This window comes from Xenopus tropicalis, chromosome 3 (genome assembly GCF_000004195.4).
Source record: "Xenopus tropicalis strain Nigerian chromosome 3, UCB_Xtro_10.0, whole genome shotgun sequence".
Classification (NCBI taxonomy): domain Eukaryota; kingdom Metazoa; phylum Chordata; class Amphibia; order Anura; family Pipidae; genus Xenopus; species Xenopus tropicalis.
In genome coordinates, this window is record NC_030679.2 from 110,719,979 (window position 1) to 110,747,166 (window position 27,188).

At 37.5% G+C, this 27,188-nt stretch overlaps 1 protein-coding gene across 4 annotated transcripts in view; it reads left to right on the plus strand.

Annotated features, from left to right (window-relative positions):
• Window positions 1-27,188, plus strand: part of ntrk3 (neurotrophic receptor tyrosine kinase 3) — a 347,933-nt gene that overhangs the window by 88,570 nt on the left and 232,175 nt on the right. For all 4 annotated transcript variants that reach the window (XM_031899231.1, XM_004912649.4, XM_031899232.1 and 1 more), the window contains 2 exons: window positions 10,491-10,565; window positions 14,387-14,458. In XM_031899231.1, the coding sequence (XP_031755091.1) occupies window positions 10,491-10,565; window positions 14,387-14,458 (147 nt within the window). The remainder of the gene's footprint in view (window positions 1-10,490; window positions 10,566-14,386; window positions 14,459-27,188) is intronic.

Here is a 27,188-nt window from a genome sequence, read left to right on the forward strand (position 1 = left end):
ACCATTACATTTTTGCTCAAAATTGAAGTGCCATGAGTGCTCTGTGTTCTACATGCAGATATATATATACAGTATATGTATATATATATGTGAACAAATGCAGCGGAAGGATATTCTGAGTGCATAATAAGCATGCTCTCATACTTTACTGCTTATTAAAGAGTAAATGAATGGAAGATAAATCCCAGTTATAAATAAGGCATGTTTTCTCATTAAAGACAAGCACAGACTTTATTGTCTGAGATGTACACTTTACTCCCACGAGCTGCCCATTTAGATAATAAGCATTTCTATGAGCAATGAGTGCATGGCTTCTTCTCTTCATTGGAATGAATGGTTGCCTTAGATGTAATGTTGTTGTTTTGAGGCCTCATTTATTTCAAAATATTAGCTTGCATAAAATGTTATTTTATTTAAAAGTGTATGCCATCTTCTTTACTTGCGAAAATACTACACACCTCTTCACAAAGTTTATAGAATACAAGGCTAACAAAGCCACAAAAAGTCATTGCCAGACTAGTATATTTTTCCTCTATATCTCAAGACAATTGATACCAGCAATTTAATTTCCTAAAAGAACCTACAATACTATTTTAGTATTTTTTGGAACTATATAGTTTATCTACATATTATCAGCCTTGCTTTAAAATAATACTGAGCTGATTCGCTTGCATGACATCTGCCCATCACCACTTTGTTACCCAGAGTAACAGTACTTTGTATGCAATATTGTTACATGGATTTTAACTTTTACTTGCAGCAACGTAACATATATAGTTACTCTGGCACTTGCTACAGGCAAGGTACTCAAAAAGACAGAACTGGAGAGAATGGAAGTTGGCCTATACCCAGTAATTATTGATCAAGCTGGTTACATCTGTGTATCAGCTGACCAAAGTAAAGGAGAGCCATTCCAACATGGCAAATGTATGTCCACCCTAGTACTGAGGGTCACAGCTCTACCAAGTAATTGTAACTTATTTAATTGTAACTTATTTAACCTCTGTTCAGGTGTGATGGTGAATAATTCCCAATTTGTTACAGATGGCATTTACCTGAACAGTATGACAGTGGGATCAGCTGGGATAAGTGATGAGCAATTTTTTTTGCTAGGCATTGATTTGCAGCTAATTTACACATTTCACCGTTGGCGAATTGTTTTGCGATACTTCCAGGAAAATTCGCTGCTAAAAATTTGTCACAAGTCAAAATCGACTGATGCCTCAAATAGGGAGCGGCTGCGTAAAAATGGGCACGGGTGCGTCAAAAACAATGCACACAACAAAAAAAAGATGCACGCGACAAAAAAAGACGTATGCGACAAATGCATTTCACTGATTTTCCGCCATTTTGCAAATTGTCCTGTCATTTCACAAATTTTTTGGCGAAGCAAAACAGATTCACTCATCACTAGCTGGGATCTTAGGACCCTTGCCCTATAAAGTTAGGGCTAAGATAGAGCTAAAATATTTGCCTAACTTACTAGCTTTGCTATGAACATCATTATTTTCTGGAGCATATTTACTATCTCATGGTAGATAAGCAATAAATTTGCTTACCTTAAAACTAACTTTATGTTGACAATAGTATTTTGACACATTTTGCAATAAGTCTTTAAACTTTTTTTGCGTGACTTTTTAAATGATTTACATCCAACACTCAACCTAAACTATTTGGAGATGGAAGCCTTGCAAAACTTTTCTTGTAGAATTTATTCTAAGACTTGACAGATTTCTGTAAAGTTACATTTTATACTGCATTTAATCGTAGCTAATGACTTTAAACAGAGTTGGACAATTGGAACATTCTCTATACATGAAATGGGATAGTGTAATTAATCTGGTATTGGCACTAACAATCCTTTTGTGGGAATAGATAGGTTTTCATGACGAATTTGGACCAGAGAAAATGTCTATTGAAGTCATCACGTTGTGTGGTATTTCTTGTTCTCCTTTGGTTTTTCTAATTTAGTTTCCAGGAACAGATTTTTTTTTTTAAATGTTAATGCTGATTTGAATTCAAGTTATATTTCACTGTTTAATGAGGAAAAACACATATATCCAAGTTACCATTCATTAAAACCATTATTAGAGAAGCTGTACTAGCTGTATATGAGGGTAGGTTGAACAGTTAAAATATCATACTAATTAAAATGTATGTAGAAGGCAGTATGAAAAAATATTTTTCAAATAAAAAGTTCATATTATTGAGTAAAATAAATGGACAAGTGAAGTAGAAGTTATGTTTTTTTCTGCTTGAAAATTAGGGTACATTTTTGGTAAAAATAAAATTCATGTTGGATCTCCAAAAAACAGTAATGTTATGTCTATAGGTCTATAGGCCCAGACCCGATCTGCTGGTCTCTCTCCCCCAACGTGCTTCAGATACGTTTAATTTAGGTGCGATCGGGGGAGGGGGTCAGCTGCTTGGTGGGTGAGGTGTGTGAAGGTGGTGGGGGCCATTGGGGGGATGCAGGGGCCCCTGAGGTAGAAGCCCCGGTCGGCCCTGCACCCCCCCCAGTCTGACCTTGTTGGCTTGTCCTAATCCCAATCACATTACACATGAGGTGTGTATTCAATCAGAAAGGCTCAAAACAATGGTCCTGAATTATGTTAGGCAGGCATACAGCTAAAGCTACATTGATTTGGGGTTTAGAAAACTTTCATTTTAATAGAATTGAGATACAATGAATACAGTGACACCTCAATTTGACATACCCTGATTTAAATTTTCCTGTATTGTACATTGTCTTTTTGTGGTGCTTTTCCTGGACTTCACAAATAAATTTTGTCCTAATGATCCCAAAAATGACTATAAATGACTATAACATCTATAAATGTTATTATTAGTAAAAGAAAGAGCTTTAAAATACTAACCACTTTCTGTCTGTAAATAGTCAAATCCAATTAGTCTGCAACTCATACAGTCATGCACAAATCTCTTAATGCTTTATACTGTGTATCTGACTACAAGAGAGTTATTATATTGATATACATATTTAGAAATCAAGTAAAAAAAAATGACCATAAAGAAACAAGCCATCAATAACAAAGTCACATAATTTGGGGGGCTTGTAACTTTTTCGGGGTCAACATCCCCAACCAAAAAAGTTGCAGGTGTTATGGAAAAGTCTGATACCAAAGGTCATTTGAGGTAAAAAAGTAGGTTTATGAGACACGTACGTGGGTTCTGAGCAACAGATAAGTCAGAACAGCAGAACAAAGACAGCACTGAGTTTTTATAGACTTTGTGACACGGTAGCATACAACATAATTATGAGTATGGGTGTTACCAATTTGAACAAAATTGCCACAACAGGTAACACAGCCCTCAAGGCCAAACCAAGGCTAGCTTGAGAACAGCATCCATCCAAGTCAGGGGGGGCCGGTGCCTATAGCTGGCCTCTAAACAATGACACAGTACATAGGTGATAAGACCCACGTTAGAGCTTTAACTCCATTGGTACTATAATAAAGGGTAACATGAATTGTTTCACAATATGCTTTCATGGACCTCTGAAGGGGGAGCCATAGGAAATCTGCCTACACAGAGTGTATTCTTTATTACAAGTTAGTAACTGCCCCCCTTAATGTTAAAATAAATATTGCATAAGGATTTATTTCCCCATTTAGTTTAAAATAGTATTTCCTGAGAAACAGTGGAATTCTACCGACTACAACATTATACAATATAATATATATATATATATATATAAACACGTTATGTTTGCCAGTGAATAACAAACAGTATTCTTACCCTCTAGATGACAGATATATTTAAGCATACAAATAATTTCTCCTCACAAGTATGAAATATACATTAATGCACTGAACACTGAGGAACTAATGGTTTACATATTTTATGATGCACACTGCAGCTTAGTTTCAAGGCGATGCCAACCGAGACCTTGAACTGTTCTTTGTTTTTTTGTGTGTGTTTGAGATGAATTCCAACTGTTTCCATGTTTTCCATGTTTATGAAAAAGAAGAGAAAACATGCATAAAAAGATTTAAGTTAAGATATAACCTTGCAGACTATATCTAGGCATATTGCAGTACCCACATAGCAAACTGGATGCTGGCTGCAAATGTTTGTATATTTTAAACACTATAAATAGCTGGATTAATGGAAAGTCCTATTTTAACCTCAAAAGTCTTTAAAAATAAAATATTCTCATAAATGTAATAAGTATGGCAGTCAAAGCTTATGCCAACTTTATGAAGACCTCAGTTAGCCCACTAGTATATAGTATTACTTTTTCCTTAGACCTAACAATAATAAGGATAAAGAGAGAAAAAAAGCATTTGAAAATCTACCAAATAACTGACAAGCCTGGATTTTTTTTTCTTTTTTTGTCAAGCTAAATATATCTCCCATTCAGTAGTCACAAGGGAAAGAACCATATAAGGTGCTTTATGAAAGCCAGTTAATTGAGGTATCACATAACCTTGAGGTTTGATAAATAACATTGCTGATTGAACCATATGCGTATACATTCGGGAATAGCTTAATCCTTTTGGAATGTTTACAAACCACTCTTATTTACTAATCACCGTAACATTGCATATATCAGTTTATCAGCTCTACAAAATGACTTTAATTCCTTAACTGGGAAGAGAACCACAAGGGAATGAGCCTTTCATCACATGCAAGTACAGTATTTGTGTCCTTAAGCTAGAATTATCCTTGTTTTCTCACTTGCAAATGTGCTTTTATTTAATGAATTATAGTATTGAGGAAAGGGGAGAAGCTGTTTCTCTTGGAAACAGGACTGTTCATTGAATACATTAAGCTTTTAAATATATTTCATCCTGAAAAAGATACATTATTACATTTATGCTAGGCTGTTGTTTTTTTAATGGATGGTTAATCTTCTATACTTATCCTTCTCTATTGCGAAAAAATAGAATTCCATTTAAAATGCATTATATCTGGACATTTCCTTATTATAAAGGGTTTTTTTCTATAAAATAAAGTTCTTATAAAGGTAGTATTATGTTACTTTCATAATTAATGGCGTACTGGGCCATTTGGAAAGATTCAAAAGATTGCTGATATTTTCTAAAGAAGGAAAGAGGCATTTAAGGATGAAATAAGAGACCATTTAAGATTAAAAAAGGCCATACTGTATAAACAGGTAAACTAACACAAGTGCTTGCAACTGAGGTCTCTTTCATTCAGACCCAAACTGTCAGGACATGAGCAGGGCCAGATTCCTGACCTCTTTCTCCAAACTACCGGCCTAGAAATAATTACCTCTTCCAACTTGTCCTTTGTTGGAATTTATATTGGCCACAGCTGTATTACATGACATAAGCAATAACATTACATAACCATAAATATACATAATAAAAATAAAATAAATAAAAATAAAGTCCCTGGCAAAGGGCCAAACTAAGTGAATGACAATTGTACCGGCCAACAGCCTCTTGTGCCCTCCAGCATGGTGGGTACGCAGGATCGCATGCTTCAACCAAGGTATCAGTATGTTACGTAACACCTCCCAGAAACCTATTGCTCTTAGAGAGCAAACTTAACAAACTGGGACTTGCTAAACTTGGCACTGGCAACAAAACCATCTCCATTGCCAGGGGCCTGATCCCTGGCTGTGACAATGGGCCACACTCCTTTAAACCCTTACCTAGCTATGGTCCCAGAATACTCACTATTCCGAATCAGCTTAACCTGTACTGTATGCCACAACGGGAGGGTTGATGGGGATCCAAAATGGATTCCCTTTCCTAACTTCCCTTTCCTAAAGTTCAGATTACCTATATTCGACCCCCCCAGTGCTACACAACTAAGCCCTAAGTCAGTAATTGCTGTACTGGGGTTCCTTTTCTGTAACATAGATTCAGATGGGGAGCCATTTCCCAGAACAGATATAGGGGCCAAGGAAAACAATTTATTTTGAGGCACCACTAAGGATGGCATAACAAGTTAACTGATGCTTTTTATCAGTTGATTATAATAGAACTGATGTAGACTTTTAACATCTGTTTTCAAGCAGTATCCCCAGTTCCCCAACTAATATAATTAGCATAACATAATGTTAGTTTTGCTTCTGGTTTGATAAAATCCTTATTTTCACACTTTATGAACCAACACAGATGAAGAATTTCCATTAGAAATTGCAAGCTCATTGTCTCCTATTCTTAGCTGATAGCATATGGCGTAGCAATGTGTCAGTGAAGCTATAGCAACTCAAAATATCTTGAGGAGGTAGGCTTCTAACACAACTTTCTTTACACATTTATTTAGGCTGCTAAGATAAATGTCAAAAATTGATGCTGCACTTTGCTGCAGACTGACAGAATTTAAAAAAAAAAAGAGGAAATCAGCATGGTAGAACGTGATATTAATTTCCTTACATGTACCCTGAGTGGTATTGCATGGGATAACTAAAGTAAAGTAGGAGATACCCCCAAGCAATTCAGCATGGTTATCTTTACGAAATCATATGGGTTCATTCTGTGCCATATACATTCATAATAGGGGAAATGGACTTTGATGGTGGCAGTAATGTCATTGATATTTCCCAGAATAATGGCTAACAAAAAATTAAACCTCATATAAATTAGTTGTTCTCTTTGAAGTGCACAAAAGGATTCTTACCCCCACTCCTCCTGAAAAGATTGATTTCACTGCACAAGTCAAACTGTGGCTTGAACTAAAGGGCAAGGAGCAAAAAGATATATGTGTGTATTCGCTTATGATCATTGTCTCTGAGGGCCACAATCAATGGGATGGCAGTGTAGAAAATACAACTGAAATACACATTCCCTAGCAAAAGGTGACAGTTTCTTATTTTATATGTGTGTGTAAATGTCAGAAACCTTACCTTTTTTGGGGTGTCTGCTGTTTGCTCATGGGCATATTTTTGTACAAAGGCATACATACATTTCTGTTGGTGTCTAATTCATTTCAGCATAAGTGCATATTGAACCTTATGTTGGTTACGACTAGAGGAGGCATGCGTCACAATGCTTGGGCATCATTTAGGTCTGCACTCTGGTCAGTTTGGCCTTGGACATACTGTAAGACTTACCAAGTGCTGGAACCAAAGTACTGGGTTAGGCTGCCCTTTCAGCTCCCCAGCTAGTACACCCTCAATAAGAACAGGTAGTACTTCAGAAGTAAACAGGAAATACAGTACAACAAGCTTGAGGTCAGGGCTGGCAGCAGGTATTAGAAACACAAGACTGGCCAATGGTCAGTATTGATGAGGTAAAAACAAATTCAATGAGGTACAAAAAGAGAATCCTAGGAGAAATGGCCAGGGAGGCATGAAGCCAAACTAAAATACACTTTAACAAGGTGAACAAGGTACAATAGCACAGAAATATCAGGCAATAAATGCAGTACAGACCTTAATAGCACCTGTGAGTCATGGCACACATGCCTACACATAATATACCATACCATAATCAACACAGCATCACTAGCCACTTACAGTACCCCGAGACAAAACCAGTGCCTGCCAAAACTTGTGTGTACCTTGTGTGTACCTTGAGTGTACCTTGTGTGTAACTTGTGTGTACCTTGTGTGTACCTTGTGTGTACTTTGAGTGTACCTTGTGTGTAACTTGTCTGTACCTTGTGTGTACCTTGTGTGTACCTTGAGTGTACCTTGTGTGTAACTTGTGTGTACCTTGTGTGTACCTTGTGTGTAACTTGTGTGTACCTTGTGTGTACCTTGAGTGTACCTTGTGTGTACCTTGAGTGTATCTTTTGTGTAACTTGTGTGTACTGTGTACCTATGCACCACACACAGGTAAGGTCCTGAGATCACAGAGCTTTTTCTAAATACACATTTAAATTCAAAATATGAATAACATATAGCCTGGTTATTGAACTCAATGTTCTATTCTTCCACTGCCACTTTGCATAATCACATTCATTCCTGGCTGAAAAAAGCATCAGTTTTCTAACATTCATTAGTATTCAGCAAATGATGCCGCATATAGATAGAGTAGTATAGAGATGAACGTAACATGAGAGGAAAGGGTTGTGTGTAATATATTGTCTTGGGATTGCAAGCCCCAGTGTTCCCACATTGTCATCTTGTGTTCTAGCAGATTTATAGATTTGCTTCACATTGCAGTTTATCACGTCCTTCTCCAGATTCAATAATTAATGTATGCATAATATATCATAGTTTGCTCTTGTTGTAGCTGGTGCTGTACATCTATGTATGCATGAATGTATGGTGCCTAGCAGGGAATAAAGCTTTGACTCTTGACAAGCCCATGTCAGGTACAAGTAGCATATCAGTCATTGTACTTAGTGATTGCTGATTATTTATAAACCGCCTGTAAAAAGCACCTTGCTGCTTAAATATCTCACAACTGATTTTATATTGTTTAAAAGAGTTGACTAGAACACATTGTAGAAAGGCATTTATTATTCAACTGCAGAATTAGTTGTGTGCATCAACCACAAATCATATTCAGTCATTACATGAGTAACGTTGGATCCTGACCCGCCCTTCTCCCAACCAACACCCCCCTTTTACTTCTTTACTTACCATCCCCAATAAACACACAAACACCAATTATTGGGATAAAATGGCCGCAGAGAATTTATTAACAACAAAGTTTTAATTTAAAACATAACATAAATAACAAATGTGAAACAAAACATCTCAAACATAACACAAATGTTTGTATAACAAACAAACCAACTTTTAAATAACCAAACACTGTAACAATCCAATAACTGCGCAGCGCAACTGGCGCTGCCAGCTGCCCTTCTAGCCCGGAACCAACTACCCAACAAACTCACCTCCTAATCCACTTTCTTACCCCTGAGGTTCCAAGCATGCCAGCCCCAATTAACTATAAAACTCCCCTCCTAACCCAACCATTGTTTTTCCCCCAACTCAATCACCCCGCCCACAACACTCCGCTATCTCCATCTCTATAGGGAGGGAGGGTAGGCATTTTACTATGCTGACTAAAATGGATTGAGAAGCGGGAACGGTTCCCCAGCATTTATACCCCTTATGAATCAGCGAATCATCTGCAACTGGGAGTGGCTAAGTCTGTCCAACGTATCTGTCATGCCCCTGCTTCCCTACATTTCACTACGGGTCATTGGGCTACTTTCCATGTACCCTAGGTTATAACACAGGCATCAACTAGCACGGCACACTACTATGTCACACTTAACTGAAATGGGAAAGTTGGAACACCTATAAACATTTGTATGTATGAAAAGCAATTTCATAACTGATAAATTCTAATTCAGAATAAACACCACTAATTACTGTATATGACCTTTGTCTACATATCATTGAGATATTTATATAGCTTTCTCCACTCATGGGATTGCATCAAATAAAGGGCATATTTAACACCATGTTCCCAATTGGCACTCACACAATACACATTGCATCCTTGCGTGAGGGAATATGGTATATCGTATTGGCAATAATTTGCAAGTACAAAATAGAGCATCACTTGAAAAGAGGATTGAACCAACTTCCAGCTGTGCATAAGGATTTATATATTATTACTATAATACTGCACATTTAGGTTTGCCTTTAAAAATGACCCTTATAGTGGAGGCAATGATAAATAATATATAATCTGGACTATAATGGATCATTAGCTATCAAAAATTTAGCCTTTTTTTGGAGCCCCCATAAATCCTCTGTTGTCCACTATCTGTGACAAATGAGTGGTGGTAGTGCCATAATGGTCCTTGCCCCAAAAATCACATCGCTGCCTTCACCCAGAAAAAGATAATATTAGTCCCCTGTCAGGGCCACTTATTAACTGTTTGGCTGACTTTTTACAGTGCAAAGTGCTGAAAGCTGCATGATCTCCTTCATAGCCTGGCAAGTAGACAATGATGATGCTAGTAGAGATGTTGGTGTCATTTTCATTAAACCAATGAAAAAATTTTAAAGCCACAGATAGTAGAGGTGCATAATCGAATGACAAATACTTGTTCTTGAATGTCCCTTTTTTATGCTTCATTCCAAGGGAAGATGAAACAAAACTTTACGCAATTGATGGAATAATTACTGTATATGATTTTCATAATAAGCCGCAGACACATAATAAATTGTTAACAAAAATGAAAATGGAGCTACAGCTGCCTCCATGGCTTGACTAAAACAAAAGTTCTTAAATGATTTCATCTCTATCTTTTATTTGCGTCATATCTACATTGGATAGGTAATTTTTTTTTATCATGCCACTGTTTTGAATTGCCTTATAAATGCAAAACCATTGAATGGGCCGCAGATGTACATCATAAATAGGCACTTTAATTATAATGTGTTATTATCATTTTGACATCTGTTAAGCATAAAAAGGCTTCCTCTAAGATTCACTCATCATGCATTTGTAGATTTCCATTTATTCAATGTAAAATGGATCAATGTGAAATGGGTATCATAAATAACTATAATAGATATAAATACAGCCTGTGCATCTCCTGCTTTCAAATCTGGTTAATATTAATCTTGATTTTCTTTTCAGACATATAGAAAACTGGAAAGGCTTGCACACATTGAATGCTGTGGATATGGAACTTTACACTGGTCTACAAAAGCTGTGAGTATAATCACTGTTCAATATTATTTATTATAATTAAGGTCATTTGATTTTTTTTTCACAGAGCAGAAGCGGCGACTAAAGCCTGATTTTTGGAAATACGTGTTTGAAATAGATCGAAACAGTTTGGCACCATATCGCTGCCTCTTGTATGGTGGTATTTCAGAATTAAGTTCTCTTACATAACCTTTTATTCATCAACTTGTCCTTTAGAATTTGATTAAATGTCTTTCTTTTAAAAATAGTAACTAACCATCATCTGCTCTAATGGATTTTTGTCAAGCTCTCACTTTTAAATATGCACTTTTTTATTTTCTCAAATATTCTCTACAGTTGCAGTGACCCTCCACTTATTATGTCCAAATAAAAGAAGTGGAGCGTGGTACTTAGGGATGTAGCGAACCTCAAAAAAAAAGTTTGCGAACCCGTTCACGAACTTACGCCAAAAAGTGCGAATATTCGCGAACTTTGCAAACCCCATAGACTTCAATGGGAAGGCGAACTTTAAAACCTAGAAAAGTCATTTCTGGCCAGAAAACTGATTTTAAAGTTGTTTAAAGAGTGCCACGACCTGGACAGTGGCATGCAGGAGGGGGATCAAGGGCAAAAATTTCTCTGAAAAATACTTTGTTGACACAGCGTTGCATAAAACCGCAAAGGCGGCTGGCAGACCTAGCGGAAATACGCTGCGTTTTTTGCTATTTCGCACTATTAGCACCATGGAAACGGGATTTGCTGAAAAACGCCATGTGTGGCTTGTGCGGCGTTTTTAGGCTGAGAAAAAACGCAGCGGAAAAACGCCACGCGAACCTAAATTGCAAGCATACGCGAAAAGTTTGCGAACTTGCGAACACCCGATGTTCGTGCGAATTAGTTCGCCGGCAAACAGTTCGCTACATCTCTAGTGGTACTCCCCATTCCCAAACATATCCTGGAGTGTTAGGTGCTAAAGGTGCTAATTCTTGAGATCTCTTATAGATACCTACATAATAGTAATGTTTTATAAGTCCAAAGAACGCAAACCAGTGCTATAGTAGTTCTTTGTCAAGCCCTAGATAGGGGAGGGAAGGCAGGTTGAACAGCAGGTTGAACTTGTGTCTACTTTCTGCTGCTAATGGCACTGCTCCTCTAGCAAATGGAAAATTATAAATTTTTCAGCCTTGAACAATTTTTTTCCCTAGCAAAAACATCTCTGAAATACTTTATTTGCATATAATTATATATTTGATATATTTCTTTTTTTGTACCCTCTACTTGAACTTATCTTTAATTCTACCAGAAAGAGTAAACTATGCTTGTTAGTCCCAAAACTTTGTCGGTGTTAGCGACATTACATGCTTTCAGAATGTTCACAAACTGTACTTTTTCTCTGTGCAGCAAATGTTAATTATAATAATGCCTGCAGTGGGAATGTAAATGCTTAAAAATAGTCATGCAATTTGCATCTAAAGCCAATAAATGATCTGACATAGGTTTACTCTGGGTGCTTTTCTGAGCACTTTTACAATTTACCTTCACTTTCTACTGAGGTGGTTGGATTTTTAGACTGCTAATACTGAGAACTTAGCAATTTAAAGTAGGGTCAGCTGAATACAAGAAGTGCATACAAAGCGCACAGACAGTTAGGGTCACTGACACTCTGATCTGTACAAAGACCTGCTGAGTCTAAAACCTGCTAGAAGCATTCTAAAATTGCTGATACCGCAGAAACCACTAAAAATAGAAAATTAATTTAAATTGCTCAGATACTCATTTTTTTGAGTTTAAAAATTATGACACCCCTGTACAGTAAACAAAATTGCTATTGACAGGAAGTGTACATGGCTAATCAAAAGCCAGAAGAGGATAAAACCCTCTGAAACCAAGGAGCAAAGTCAAAACCAAAGAAATCCTGTACTAGTGCTGTACGGTAATAATCCTGTACCAAAGGATATCCTGTATTCAAAAATTCTTCATACACATAAAAAGAATTTATTTAAAAAAAATTGATGTCTGAAGTGGTTACTGTTAGTAGGGCTCTTAGCTGAGGAATGTAGAACCGCTTTGATCCCCTACACTTACTATAGCACTTGCATAAGATCAATCCTGCTCAGCTCTGTACCTTACATCTGTAATCCCTCTGTGCTTCTGCCTTACAAGTCCTAAAAGATTCAAAAGATCCAGGGAACACCCAGCCCAGGTATTATCCCTTCAGTATGCTGCATTGCCAGTTGCAGGCAGGGGCCCATTCTGGAACAACAGAGATTTACACCTGGGGCAGCTTTATGCAGTTTCTAGTAGGATTAAGGTATAAATGAAAAAATAATAGCACTTTGAGGAGAAAAATATTTGTCTCAAACTGGACTTATGGAATTTGTTCCAAGAATCCCTTTGGACATTTGCATACATATGAGGCGGCCTCCTCAACCTTTTTGATTTGTTCGTGAATCCCCACTCCTGCTCCTGGCTCTACCTAAGCTGATCAGAAAACCCTGCACTACACTGAAGAGCCCCAATGAGGGCGAAACCGGTCTGTAGTTGGGAATCTGATCAGCTATCATCCTGGCTTTTGCTTTAAAAACGCAGTGGGTGAGCTTTAGCCTATAGGATAAATCCATGTAAAGAGGGATTAGGAGCCTTATGGAATTTGTTCCCAGAATCCCGTTGGTCTGTTTCATATGTATAAGGCAGTCTCCTCAACCCTTTTGACTTGTTCGTAAATTCTCAAACTGGCAAAATCCCCAGTTAAGCCATCTAAGGCATTGTGTGGCTTTTTAGCTTTTATACAATTCTCTGCTTCAGTTACTATAGTAATCATGAAAATATTAACACAATGAACAATAAAATATATGCAATGGCTGCTGCATAACAATACAAAAAAAATATGCAATGCATATTAAAGAAAAAAAAAATTATTATCCTTTTTTATTTTGCCGTGCTTTACAGAGATTATGCATCATTGACATCAGTCCCTGTCCCTGTGGAGTTTATAATCTAAGGCCCCTATCACTTGCACACAAACATAATTATCAGTAAATGGCAGAGATTAGTCACTATATTACTCCATATCCATGCAATTTAGCACTAAGCTCAATAAATCACATGGAATTCACTTTGCCTTGAGTCCTACACCCTAGAGCTTTTAAAAGTGGTCTACAAATTGTGAATAACATATGAATACACTACCATGCAGATTCAAGGGGATGTGCAATTATTCCTATGAAATTTCAGTTCCAAAAAGTTATTTTTTCATACCTATTGGGGCATAGTGACTGGAAAGAACCTGGAGGGAAGGTGTGTCCCCAAATGATCTATGAGCCACTACCAAAGAGGAGACTAACAGGGCCTGTGTTCAGTGGGGCTTAGGGAGACAGTACCGGGGAGAAAGGGGGGGGGTGTGGCTGTGAGGGACCTCCTGCCAGGAAGTAGGAAGCAGGAAGTGGGTTGTTGCTCATGCAGCATGTCCGAGAGAGCTGAGGAGAACAAAGTGTGAGTGGAGTGCAATATCTATAATATGTTATAAAGTAAATTGCCTTATTAGTGGCTAAAGACCTACTAAAGAGCAAGTTGTCTATAGGCATACTGCCAGTGAACCAGTCTGTTCTGGTTAATGAGGAATAAACTATGAGTTGTTTGTTGCACATGTTGTGTGCTGTTGAAAAACCCCTGGGTCTAAATAAAGATATTACCAGTTCTGCCATTTGAGTGAATTCCTACACTATGCCATAACTTGAACTTCAGTGTTGCTCAAAGGTGCAATATTTTCCTGTAAAATGTGCTGAATGAATTTAAATAAAGCATTAAAAAAAAAACCTAAAAGATTTGTCAAAAATGTTTTTCAGAACAATCAAGAACTCTGGACTCAGAAACATACAGCCAAGGGCATTTGCCAAGAACCCACAACTGCAATACATGTAAGTTCTTTGTTTCATTAGTTTTCTCTGTCACTGTATATTTCCTTACACATCTACAGTAATTACAGCAATTTTGGTTGGGTACATATGGGCATATTTATAAAGTTGTGTAGAAAAAACAGCATCACAGTCACCAAATATCACCACACTAATCAACACAGTATGTGTAAACTTCAGCATATTTACAGTTCAAGGTTGACAGGAGAAAGGCAGATATGTTTCTTTCTTGCAATCCCTAATGCTTATTCAGCCTAACCCAAGATCCTTTAGGTAATTAGCATTTTATGTTCCTTTGAATCAGCATCTAACCCGGAAAATACAAATATATAAATGACCCAGAGAATAAAAATATATCTGATTGAACAATTCTGCAGAATTTCTATGAACATGTGGAAAAAATGAACCCATTTTTCATGAGTGCCCTAAAAAAGGCAGAGCGAGAGTAGGTATTCCTCTACAGATACGGCATTAACAAAACATACACAGAAAAGTTAGATCTAAAATATTATGTATCTATGATTTCCTCATTGGACGAACTGAGGCAAAGATAAATTCAACTTTTATGGGCCTAAAATAAGATAAAAAGGTTCTATGATATACTCTTTGAACAAAAATGTTTTGCAGTATCAAGATGAAAACATATTTATTATGGCCCCTTAAAAGTCAAACATAAAGCCATAGCACCTGTCCCCAAGTTCAGAATATACTCTGCAACATACACTGACTTGGAAGTCTGGCAGAAGGTGCATAAGACAAATAAATATTGACATGTTCTTTAACATGACTCTGGGTCATGGGTTTTATTCCAACACAGGCATTTTTTCCATTGTATGTTATCCCCATGTCTGTGTGAGGTTCTTCCAGCTACTCAAGCCTGCAGCTCTTATGAGTTGAGTACCCCCCACCCCCGATTATTATTCCAATTAGGGTCATCCAGACATATTTTACTACTGAGTTTCTGTACAAAAATATAAACTCAAGGTTCAGATTTCATTACCAATAAAAACATTTTAAAATGCTGCTTCTAAACTTATTTTGTATAACTGAATTGCTTTCAAGTGCACAGAAAGTAAAAATCATTTATAGATCAAAAGGGCAATACTGCTCTGATTAAATTATAGACTTGCAGTTGCGTATTTGCGGCTGTACGTTGTTGTTGTGCGGGCACAAATTGGAGTAGCAAATTGATTGGTCACAAGTGGCAATTTAGGTGATAGTTCTGTAAGAAGGTTGTGGACCTGCTGACCCCCATCTGTGGCTAACCTGTTGATCAAAGACTCCCGTAATTATTAGAGTAATACAAAAGAGAAGTAGAACATATTTAATATTCACATTGATTTATTAAAATCCACTGCTTCATTTGCAGGATTCATATCACAAGTAATGTGTAATAAAATAAAATAAGTAAGCTTAAAGGAAAACTAAAGCTTAACTAAAGAAAAATATTTTGTGCTTCTGCACCAGCCCAGGGCAACCACAGCCCTTTAGCAGGGAAGATCTGTGCTTCTGTATATGCCCCAGTAGCTCCCCATCTTCTCTGCTGATTCACTGAACATGCTCTGTGCTGCTGTCACTTACTGAGCTTAGGGACCCACTCACAATATACTGTGTATATATAGAATATAAATGCCACAATATAAGGCTGATTAGTAATTTATTCAGATTATATTTTTAGTATATGACAGCAATTAGCATCAGAATTTAATAATCAGCCCTGTAGAATAAGCTTATATGATAGGCCAACCTCAGTCTGCTTGATATTTTTGACCCCCTTAGCTTAGCAATGAGCATATGCAGTGTCACTGACACAAAATCCAAGATGGGGAGCTCCTATGACAAGTTTAAAGTCCTGGATCATTGCTGCTACAGACATACTGAATCTGGCTGGTGCAGTAAAAACCTAAAAGATTGCTAGCCATATTCATTTTTAGGTTTAGTTCTCCTTTAAAAATGGACATTTTACAAACCAGAACTTCAAAGATATTCAACCTTAACTGCCCCCCTCCATTATCCTTATTCAGGTGGAATAGCTCCAAATGACAGACCCCACATTTACTTTTTAGGAAGCAAATGAGGTTCAGATGGATTTAGAGTACAGGAGGGGAAATTTTATACAACTTTAGGACTGTCATGAAATTTTATATATAAATATATATATATACACATTCCGTGAAAGATATGTGCACCATGGTCTTGAGAAAAGTCTTAGGAGGAGACCAAAACATCGACCTAATACACTATGTTTTTATGGAACAATAAAGGTGTTTTTTTAAAAGGATCCCAGTGCGCACCTATCTATCTCAGAATGTATGTGAGTATGCCTATTGGGTAGCACCCGGGTCTGCTGGCTAAAGAACTTTGGGAGTGCTGAAATATCTTGGATATATATATATATCAATCCAAATGGTGTCCGCACTCCAAGGCTCAATATTCTGCGGGGTGCTAGCCAAAATTATGTATGTATAGATAATCATCTGTGGCCAGCACACCCTTCAATGTTTCATCAAATTTTTTTTATTGTAGATATATTGTTAAAACCAACGTTTCGGTCCTCATTAGGACCTTTCTCAAGGATACTATTGTTTTTATCCTTGAGAAAGGTCCTAATAAGGACCGAAACGTTGGTTTTAACAATATATCTACAATAAACATTTTTTTGATAAAACATTGAAGGGTGTGCAGGCCACAGATGATTATTTTCTATATATATATATATATATATATATATATATATATATATATATATATATATATATATAGAAGCATGCTGGTACTCTGCTGGGTGCAGTCCTCAGGAGTCCTAATATACAATTTCAACTAACAGGATCCACTCACACATGACTTAGGGCTCTGGTACACGGGGAGATTAGTCGCCCGCGGCAAAACTCCCTGCTCGCGGGCGACTAATCTCCCCGAGTTGCCTTCCCTCTGCCATCCCACCGGCGAACATGTAAGTCGCCGGGAAATTGCCGCGTCTGCCATCCCGCCGGCGACTTACATGTTCGCCGGTGGGATGGCAGAGGGAAGGCAACTCGGGGAGATTAGTCGCCCGCGAGCAGGGAGTTTTGCCGCGGGCGACTAATCTCCCCGTGTACCAGAGCCCTTAAGGGTAATTTAAGTGTTTATTGAAACAGCAAGGTTGCCATTTCAATAAACACTTCATTGAAATAGTGTATATATACATATATTTTTTTACGCGCAGCAAGTTTCCCGCGACAAATTTTTCACAGAAGTTTTGCAAAACAATTCGCCAGTGGCAAAATGTGTAAATTTAAAGAATTACACTGATAGTGGCTAGTGATGAGCGAATCTGTCCAGTTTTGCTTCGCCATAAAATTTGCACAATTTTTTTGTCGCCTGTGTCTTTTTTTTGCTGCAACCATGCCCTTTTTTTACACAACCGTGCCCAATTTTATGCGACCATGCCCAATTTTGCCGCACCCTTTTTTTACACACGACAACATTTTTTTACGCACAGCAAGTTTCCCGCAACAAATTTTCACAGAAGTTTTGCCAAACAATTCGCCAGTGGCGAAATGCATAAATTCGCTGCGAATCGATGCCTGGCAAAAAAAATTCGCTCATCGCTAATAATGGCATTATTTCCCCATAATGTACTTTTAATCATACAAATTTTATGATATTATGATATTATGATATGTCCAATGTGATTCTTGCCAATGTTGGAAAAACAAAAGTCGTCACTTAGGTTGACTGAGCCCCAGGCAGGGAAGTTAATTTAAATTACATGATATTTTCTCCCCATTAATTTCCGCTCTTGAAGTTGTCCAGTTTTGTCACCTGAAAGAACGATCAAAGCTCCAAAGATTATTTCATCCTTTCAAAGCCCGACACTGGAGATTTGGCCCGTCCTGACACACATAAAACATTGATTATATTTTTCTCTGGAATGATTACTTAAATTAAATAGAGAGAAAACATAATTCCTTCCCACATGCTGCGTAGCTAAAGGATTTATGACATGTTTGAGTTTTAATTTGATTCTGGCTATCTGTAATTTGCCTTATGACTCAACAAATATTTTGCAGACTTAACTACAAACTATACAATATACAACTATAAAAATGTAAGATCCCTTTATCACAAAAAATGAGGTGCTTATAAATGTGGACATGCAAGAAATCTGCACGATGCAAAGACATTTTCTTTTGTGGAAGCAATTTTTACTTTGTGCACAATTCATATAGATTTTGTATATGTTTATGTGGCTATTGATGCAAACTGAAAAGGGCTGCCTAAACCACGTTTTAGGACAAAGACCTCTCCATAAAGCAGTGCAGTAAATGAGCCTTCAGTATAGTCGCTAATTGGACCTGCTAAGTGTCTTGAAAGACATATAATCTACCAGTATCCTAACCATAAGGCAGAACAGGATACTATCACATGTATATCAATGTATATCAGTAGGTATGCACAAACATTCATATATATCACATTAGGTGCTGGGCTGACACACATCACTAAGGATTATATCTTGTACAACAAACATCTGCACTGATAAACTATAAATGTTCAAAGACCGGGGATAGAAACTACACTGTAGTGTTTTGCAGTGCTGTCCTGATTCTACTCATTAACGTTCTGAGGACACTTGGTAGGCAATTCATTTTAGCCTCTGATTCTGTGCCAACACAGGGGCATGAGAACATTGCACTTCACCACCAGTATATTTTGAATATGTTTTGAATAGAAGCACTGGGTGAGCAAATTTTGGAACAAACTCTCTTTATTTCAAAGGGAAAATCCTCCTTTTACAAATGGAAGTATTCATGAGGCCAGAAATACCAAGTGATCAGTTGGAATTAAGTCCTTGTTTTGTTGTTGTCTCTTTTGTTTCTTTTAAAAGCAGCAACAAATATAGGGACCTTTGGTGCTTATAGGGTTCAATGTGCTCTTGAAAGAGCAAAATGAACTCCTTGAAATGCTTGCTCTTGATTTCTTTTACAGAAGATGAGCACCTAATTACTTAAAACCAACCTCTTTACCGCCAATAATTTTTTTTGTTTATAACAATAATGTGCTACAGAGAATGAGATAAAGCTTCTCTACTGCCATTAGAAAAAGCAAAGCCTTCTTTTTCAAGTGACAGTTCTTAATAGGTCACTGTTGTTAGATTATTAAATCAAAATGGAAATGATCACCTGTACATTCTGTGAATACCGGGGATGACTGAATGGTGCCTCAGTGTTGCACAAATAAATGGGGTATTATCTTGCTCAGTGTCCTTTTCTGAACCATGCATATAGTTTTTGACAAAGGTAAAGGGAATTTCAGCACATTCCCATACACGTGTGTAGAACCATTCACAAATAATATGACTATTTATGTGGCTTTAAGGTGGGACTGGCTGCAACTGTATCATTACGTGGCCCTTTATCAAGACTAGTTATGCCTGGAATGGATTTGTGTGGGCACAGTAAGGGTATTGTTCTGTGTGCAAATAATAAAAAGGTGCTTTAAATTAAAATTTAATTTAAGATAAATAGGCAGACAGATGATAGGTAGAACCACAGACAGACAGAACAATATATAAATAGATAGATACTGTAGATAGATAATAGATAGATAGATAGATAGATAGATAGATAAAAGCCTAGAGGGCAAATTACTTTAGTATAGTAATGCACTAGCATACTACTACTTATTCTAGGATATATCACTTTAAAAATGAACCTACTGGTTTTATATCAGAAGGTAGAAGCGCAGGGGAACATAAAGAGATAAACCTATTCAGTACTAATCTAGTGTTTCCATCACTATGCCCTGAACCTGCTATTTTAATGTGTTCCCTGTCGTAAAAGTTTACAGTCCGATACAAAATCCCTTTGCTTTGTAACATAAATTACATAATCACAAGAATTTTTTTTTACATAGCCCATGCTGTATGTATAAATAAAACTGTATTTATGTACACATTCCCATGTTGTAAAATGCCATCTCATACAGGACCAGCTTGCATTTCAGAGATGACTTTTTTAACCACTGTCAGAATTACCTACAGGGAATGCAGATACGATTTCATGCCTTCTACTAAGACAATATTTTGCAAGTTACCCTCTGTGGTCTCATCCTATCAGACATAACAAATAGATACATTTGTCCAACTCATGCTGATGCATGCAAAACAAACTTGTTTCTGCTGAAAACTCAGGAAATTGAAATAAAACCTTTGCCAAAATGTGTAAATGAGAAGAGCAGCTGGAGAATGGATTAACTCTGTCTGTAAAGGTTTTTTTTCTCACTGCCCAACCTTCCTCTCCCCACCAAGAAAGATATTAGCAAGTGAAGTTTCGCTTGCCAAATATAAGTAAGATGGACTGCAGCACTGGGAGCCATTAGACGAGACATCTTGTTAGCATAGCAGAAGTTTCTCTCACACGACTGTCTGCTGACCTTAAAACATCATTCTTCTACTTTAATAGGCAACTGACAGAAGCAGTACCAGTCGTAAGGTTTGTGCAGAGTTCTGATTGCGAATGTGCATAAAAAAGTTATTCCAAAACAAACACAGAGCAATTGGCTGCAAGGACACTGTTAAAGTTGCAAGGTTGAATATGAATCAAACCCAATCAATTTGATTGATGAAGTTTAATAGCCCATATAGGTTATCTACTGTTCTTACAGGTGACAGAGGAATGATATATGAAGAAGAGTTTAGTCCATACAGGACAGTGATGATTGCATTATACAATCTGTTGTTTTAAACGTTATTTTTTTTTTTCAAATTGCGTGTGTGTCGGGGGGGGGGGTTCAAATAATAAAAGTTGCATAAAAGTGTCATCAGCTGGAAGGGGCTTCTATGATGTTAACATGCCTATGGAGCTTTCCACCAGAACAACAGAACTGAATTTACTTTTATGAAGTCGGCTTGAACTTTACTCAAGTGTTTGCTTGGAGACAGAACCTTAAGCTGTAAGAACTGCTGGGTGGGAATGATGAACGATATCTGTACAGCACTGTAGAATATGTTGGTGCAATTTGAACAAAGGATAATAATAATAATAATATAAACACAAATCAGTTTGTATATAGTTGTGATAGGGAAAATTTCATTTCAAAACATTTCCTAGATAAACCTGCTAAATGCTACCAGATAAATATTATTTATTAATGCCTAGCAAAAAATAAAATGAAATGCTATTGAATAGATAAAAAAAGGAAGACAAAGTAGAAACAAAGATATTCACTAGGTCACCTGAGTGAAAGAAATATTGGTACAATATGGGGCCCATTTACTTACTCACGAACGGGCCGAATGCGTCCGATTGCGTTTTTTTCGTAATGATCTGTATTTTGCGATTTTTTCGGAAAATTATCGCGACTTTTTCGTTACCAATACGATTTTTGCGGAAAAACGCGAGTTTTTCGTAGCCATTCCGAAAGTTGCGATTTTTTCGTAGCGTTAAAACTTGCGCAAAAAGTTGCGATTTTTTCGTAGTGTTAAAACTTGCGCAAAACGTCGCGCCTGTTAAGTTTTAACGCTACAGAAAAAGCGCAACTTTTCGCGCAAGTTTTAACGCTACGAAAAAATCGCAACTTTCGGAATGGCTACGAAAAACTCGCGTTTTTTCGCGCAAATCGTATTGGTAACGAAAAAGTCGCGATAATTTCCGAAAAGTCGTAAAGGCGCCGAAAAAATCGCAAAAAATACGAAAAAGTCGCAAAATGTTCGTTTTCCAATCTGAATTTTTCCAATTCGGTCGGAATTCGTGTCTTAGTAAATCAGCCCCTTAGTGTACCTTTTAGTAAATATATTGACATGCAGGTAGACACAAAAGAGCCTGTCCCTTCCCCCTTCCAAAGGACACGTTATTCTAAAACTACCTGAATTCTACATTTAAAATTGATGTTATTTATATTTCCTAAAGTTCTCTGTTTTGCTGACTCTGAGCATATTGAAATAGTTCTGCTAATTTGGCAAGGTTACATAACAAGTAGACATTTTCTTGAGTTGGCCACCCACCCAAATATGGCTTCTGCTATTTTTTGTAAAAAAAAAAAAAAAAGGAAAGTTCTGCTCATCAACAAAATTCATACAGACAAAGAGATCCTGTGTGTATATATATATATCTTGATAAAGGTCCCGGGTGAGGACCGAAACGTCGATCTAAATAAACTAAGTATCTTTTTTTTGATAAAATTTTCCTGGTGTGCATCAGCATTTTTTACATATTTACATTTACATTGTTTATCTGATTTGCACAAAGGTTGTTATCCCTATATGTGTGCCTCAGCCTTTTTCTATATATATACAGGTATATATATATATATAGGACATTAACATTCTGTAGATTAAGCTATCAAAAATGCCCTTCTCTTTAAACAAAACAGGGGTTTTTGTCCATCTATTGCAATATATTCAAGCTGGCCAACTATGTCAACGTGTCTTGATATCCTTAGTATTTTGATTATGGGTGAGTAAATAATATTTTGTATTCACTGAGCTATTTCTGTAAACCCAGTGCTTTTCTAGGAATACTTTGGGCTACAACTGTTTCAACAAACTCATTCCCAACCATATTTGTATACACATCTATGATTGCAGTCAGGGAGCTTGCCCCATTTATTGTGACCACCTTGATCAATGTTTCGGGGGGATACACCCTTCCTTCGTCAGGATCCCAATGTTAGGATATGGGCAGATGATAGTTCTAAGGTATCAATAATCCCTTCCTATTAGTATTTTACCTTGCCAATGAGTAAGGTCATGTTAGCTCTTACTCCCTAATTCAATATATCATCGTCCAACTGCCACTATTCCTATCATAAACAACTCTTACCAGTTTTAATGTTCTGATAGCAGTGCCATAGTTCTACATGGTTCCTTACTGTACTAGAGTTTACTCGGCATTATCTTATCTACAGGGAGTAGAAGTTGTGACATGTGATATAAGTGAGTATTTGGATCTTGGCTGTCTGAGGCACCCCTAATCAATACTCACGGGATAGAGAAAGACCCCTATTTTATGAAAAGCAGTTGTTAATGTTGATGCACATAGCAGTCATGACTTAACTGTTTCATTATTCTACTGCTAGACTCAACCTTAATTATATCCAAAGCCATAGAAATTCAGTCCTGCTCTTTTATATTATTTCATTTTTTTGTGGCATGTTTTAGTGAAGTTGATTGATAGACAACAGATCTGTAGCCATTTTATTTTGGCTGTAGCAAGCCATTTAACTTTAAAGTTGAGCTTTAAAGAAAAAAAAGGAGATAAAAAAACTCATTCTTCATTTGGCACCTCACATCAGGTCCCAGCAGGGGTTGATGAAAGTGGTTTTTTGAACCCCCCTTTTTGGTGCCCGCTGCGTTGCGCAAAATGAAAATTCTGCTTTTCCTAAATTTAAAAGCTACAGATAAAATGATTTCCTTCAAATCAGTATAAAAGCAGGCTTCTGTTTTAGCATTTCTTAAGCCAGACAGTAATGCGTTTGCTTTCAAATGCATTGAAGAAGATTTTTTTTTTAGTTTTCAAAAACACAATATCTTGGATGCTTTCCACAATGAAAAGAATACCACGTTGTCTTCTTTTGTTTTAATGTTTTGTCTTTTTTGTGATTTATATTATTCCTTAAGGCAAAAATGCTGTGGAAAAGAGATGTTTTCTCATTTCAGCTGTACTTATGCTTATATTTCCCTTTAAAAAAAAAACCCATTACATTCGACATCACACAAAATAAAAGATGCTGTTGGGACTATAGTTACAGTAAAGTTTTTAGCAAACCATAATTTCAGTAAAGAGATGCGGGATCTGCTTCTTTTAAAGGGGTGGCTCAACTTTAAGTTAACTTTTAGTATGTTATTGAATGGCCAGTTCTTAGCAACTTTGCAACTGATCTTCTTTTTTTAATTTTCATAGGCTATGAATTATTTGCTTTCCTCTTTAGACTTTTTACAACTTCCAAAGCTTTCAAGCAACCAAAAACCTATTGCTCTTTATATGGATACAATTTTATTGTTATTACGTTCTATTACTTTTCTTCCTATTTAGACACTCTCCTATTCATATTCCAGTTTTCCATTCAAACCACTGCCTGGTTGCTAGGGTAATTTTGACCACAGAAAAAAGCTAAATAATAATAATAAAAAAATACAAATACAAAATGAAGACCAATTGCTACGTCATACTAAAGAGTGAACAATCCCTTTAAAGCTTAACATTTGGTGCCTTAATTTCTGTAACTTGCAATGCCCACTGTGGCCATAAATCATTTCCTATTGAAATCAATGGAAAGAGTATTGGTTTATACTAAACCCATGATTTTTGCATGAAAACATACACTCCTTCATATTTTGGGATAATACATTCACATTAACCCATCAACACTTGGCATTTTCAATGAGCAGTGATCCATGTTAAGTATGGGTTATTTATTACAGTGACATAGAGTGTCAAGATTCCCAGTCCAACACAACCTTAAACATTGTTTTGGGGATATGTGCTAATGTGTGGTGGCGCTACACATTTTGAGGGCTGAATTGCTAGTTTGGTTCACCTACTGACCATCTGATGCAGTAAATTATCCAGTCTCCCATGCTGCCTCTCTAATTCTGACAACCAATGCTGCCACCTTGCCAAAGAGGATATTGTCAAGCCAGACTTTCCAGCTTTATTATCCAGTTGGCTAAGGACAGAACAAGGCAGCATGTCCCCTCCTGTAGTATTTTTCATTTATTGAAAAGCTTGTTCAACAGGATTGATGGCAGTAATTGTCTTATCTAAGCCCACTTTAAATTTTGAAATATTATCATAATTTATTCTTACCCTAAAGATTACTAAATTAACATATGATGTTATTATGTCCACTAATTCCATTAATGTCCTGTCATTCCAGGAGTTGTATCAAGAATCTTCAGGATATTTAGCTATCACTCCTGGTACTCCTTAGAACAGATCCTGTTAAATATAGCAACAATTGAAATGCCATGGCTTAAACCCCTCATTTAAATTGTAAAAACATAGATTTTCATAAAATGCGTCAGGTTTTGGTTTAGCTGTTAGCATGCGTGGCTCCAACAGTCATGAATCATTGATCCATTATGTAATAGTATCTATGAAACAGCCAGAACAGATTGAAAGGAGAATGGGTGATTTTTTCAGTGCGTATATTCATACTTCCTCAGAAGTTTCTACATGCCTCACTGGAGTTTAGTCACGAACAGTGGATAATATGTCAGATGCTATTATCTGACAAACACGACCAACAGTGAAGCGATAGAAACTGACACGTTCAATTATTGCCCAGTGGCACTTGGAAGTGGCATCTGAATATTCTTATTGTTGCTGTATCTTTTTTTCTCCCCTCTTATGTGTTGGCTAAATACCCACGTGTCAACCCTCCCTATGGCAGTGAAAGAGAAGCGCATTCATTTAATAGCTGTCAGATGCATTCATTTGTGCATCTTCAAAATCGTACAGGGAATAAAGAGAACGCTTAAGTGGATTTTATATGTTAAAGGAGGCTGTTTGGAGGTGCAACAGAAATTAAAGGGCCATATGAAATGCTTTTATTTATGCCTGGGAACAAGGTTTAATTTTGATCATTCAGCCTGGTACATGCAATATAACACAAATCCGATGGCAAAACTAGTCAGGCATTAACCCTATTTGGAATGTGCAGACAAATGATAGATGACTATGAATCACATCATAGGGGCAGATTCATCAAAGTACGAGTTCGAATCCTGAAATGGGTAAAATTCGGATTAGATATGAAAATTTCTGATGATCGGAAAAGTCACCAAAATGCTTAAGAAAAAATGTAATAGTAACGATAATATCCCATGGCAATCCAAAAGTCACAAAGTTTTCATACCTCTCTAACTTTGAACCGTCTGTGCATGATTTTGGAAGCCTCCCATAGGACTCAATGGCACTCTGCAGCTCCAACCTGGCCCAAGGAAAGTCTCCCATAGGGCTCAATGGCACTCTGCAGCTCCAACCTGGCCCAAGGAAAGTCTCCCATAGGGCTCAATGGCACTCTGCAGCTCCAACCTGGCCCAAGGAGAGCCTCCCATAGGGCTCAATGGCACTCTGCAGCTCCAACCCGGCCCAAGGAAAGTCTCCCATAGGACTCAATGGCACTCTGCAGCTCCAACCTGGCCCAAGGAAAGTCTCCCATAGGGCTCAATGGCACTCTGCAGCTCCAACCTGGCCCAAGGAAAGTCTCCCATAGGGCTCAATGGCACTCTACTGCTCCAACCTGGCCAAAGGAAAGTCTCCCATAGGACTCAATGGCACTCTGCAGCTCCAACCTGGCCCAAGGAAAGTCTCCCATAGGGCTCAATGGCACTCTGCAGCTCCAACCTGGCCCAAGGAAAGTCTCCCATAGGGCTCAATGGCACTCTGCAGCTCCAACCTGGCCCAAGGAAAGTCTCCCATAGGGCTCAATGGCACTCTGCAGCTCCAACCCGGCCCAAGGAAAGTCTCCCATAGGGCTCAATGGCACTCTGCAGCTCCAACCTGGCCCAAGGAAAGCCTCCCATAGGGCTCAATGGCACTCTGCAGCTCCAACCTGGCCCAAGGAAAGTCTCCCATAGGGCTCAATGGCATTCTGCAGCTCCAACCTGGCCCAAGGAAAGTCTCCCATAGGACTCAATGGCACTCTGCAGCTCCAACCTGGCCCAAGGAAAGTCTCCCATAGGACTCAATGGCACTCTGCAGCTCCAACCTGGCCCAAGGAGAGTCTCCCATAGGACTCAATGGCA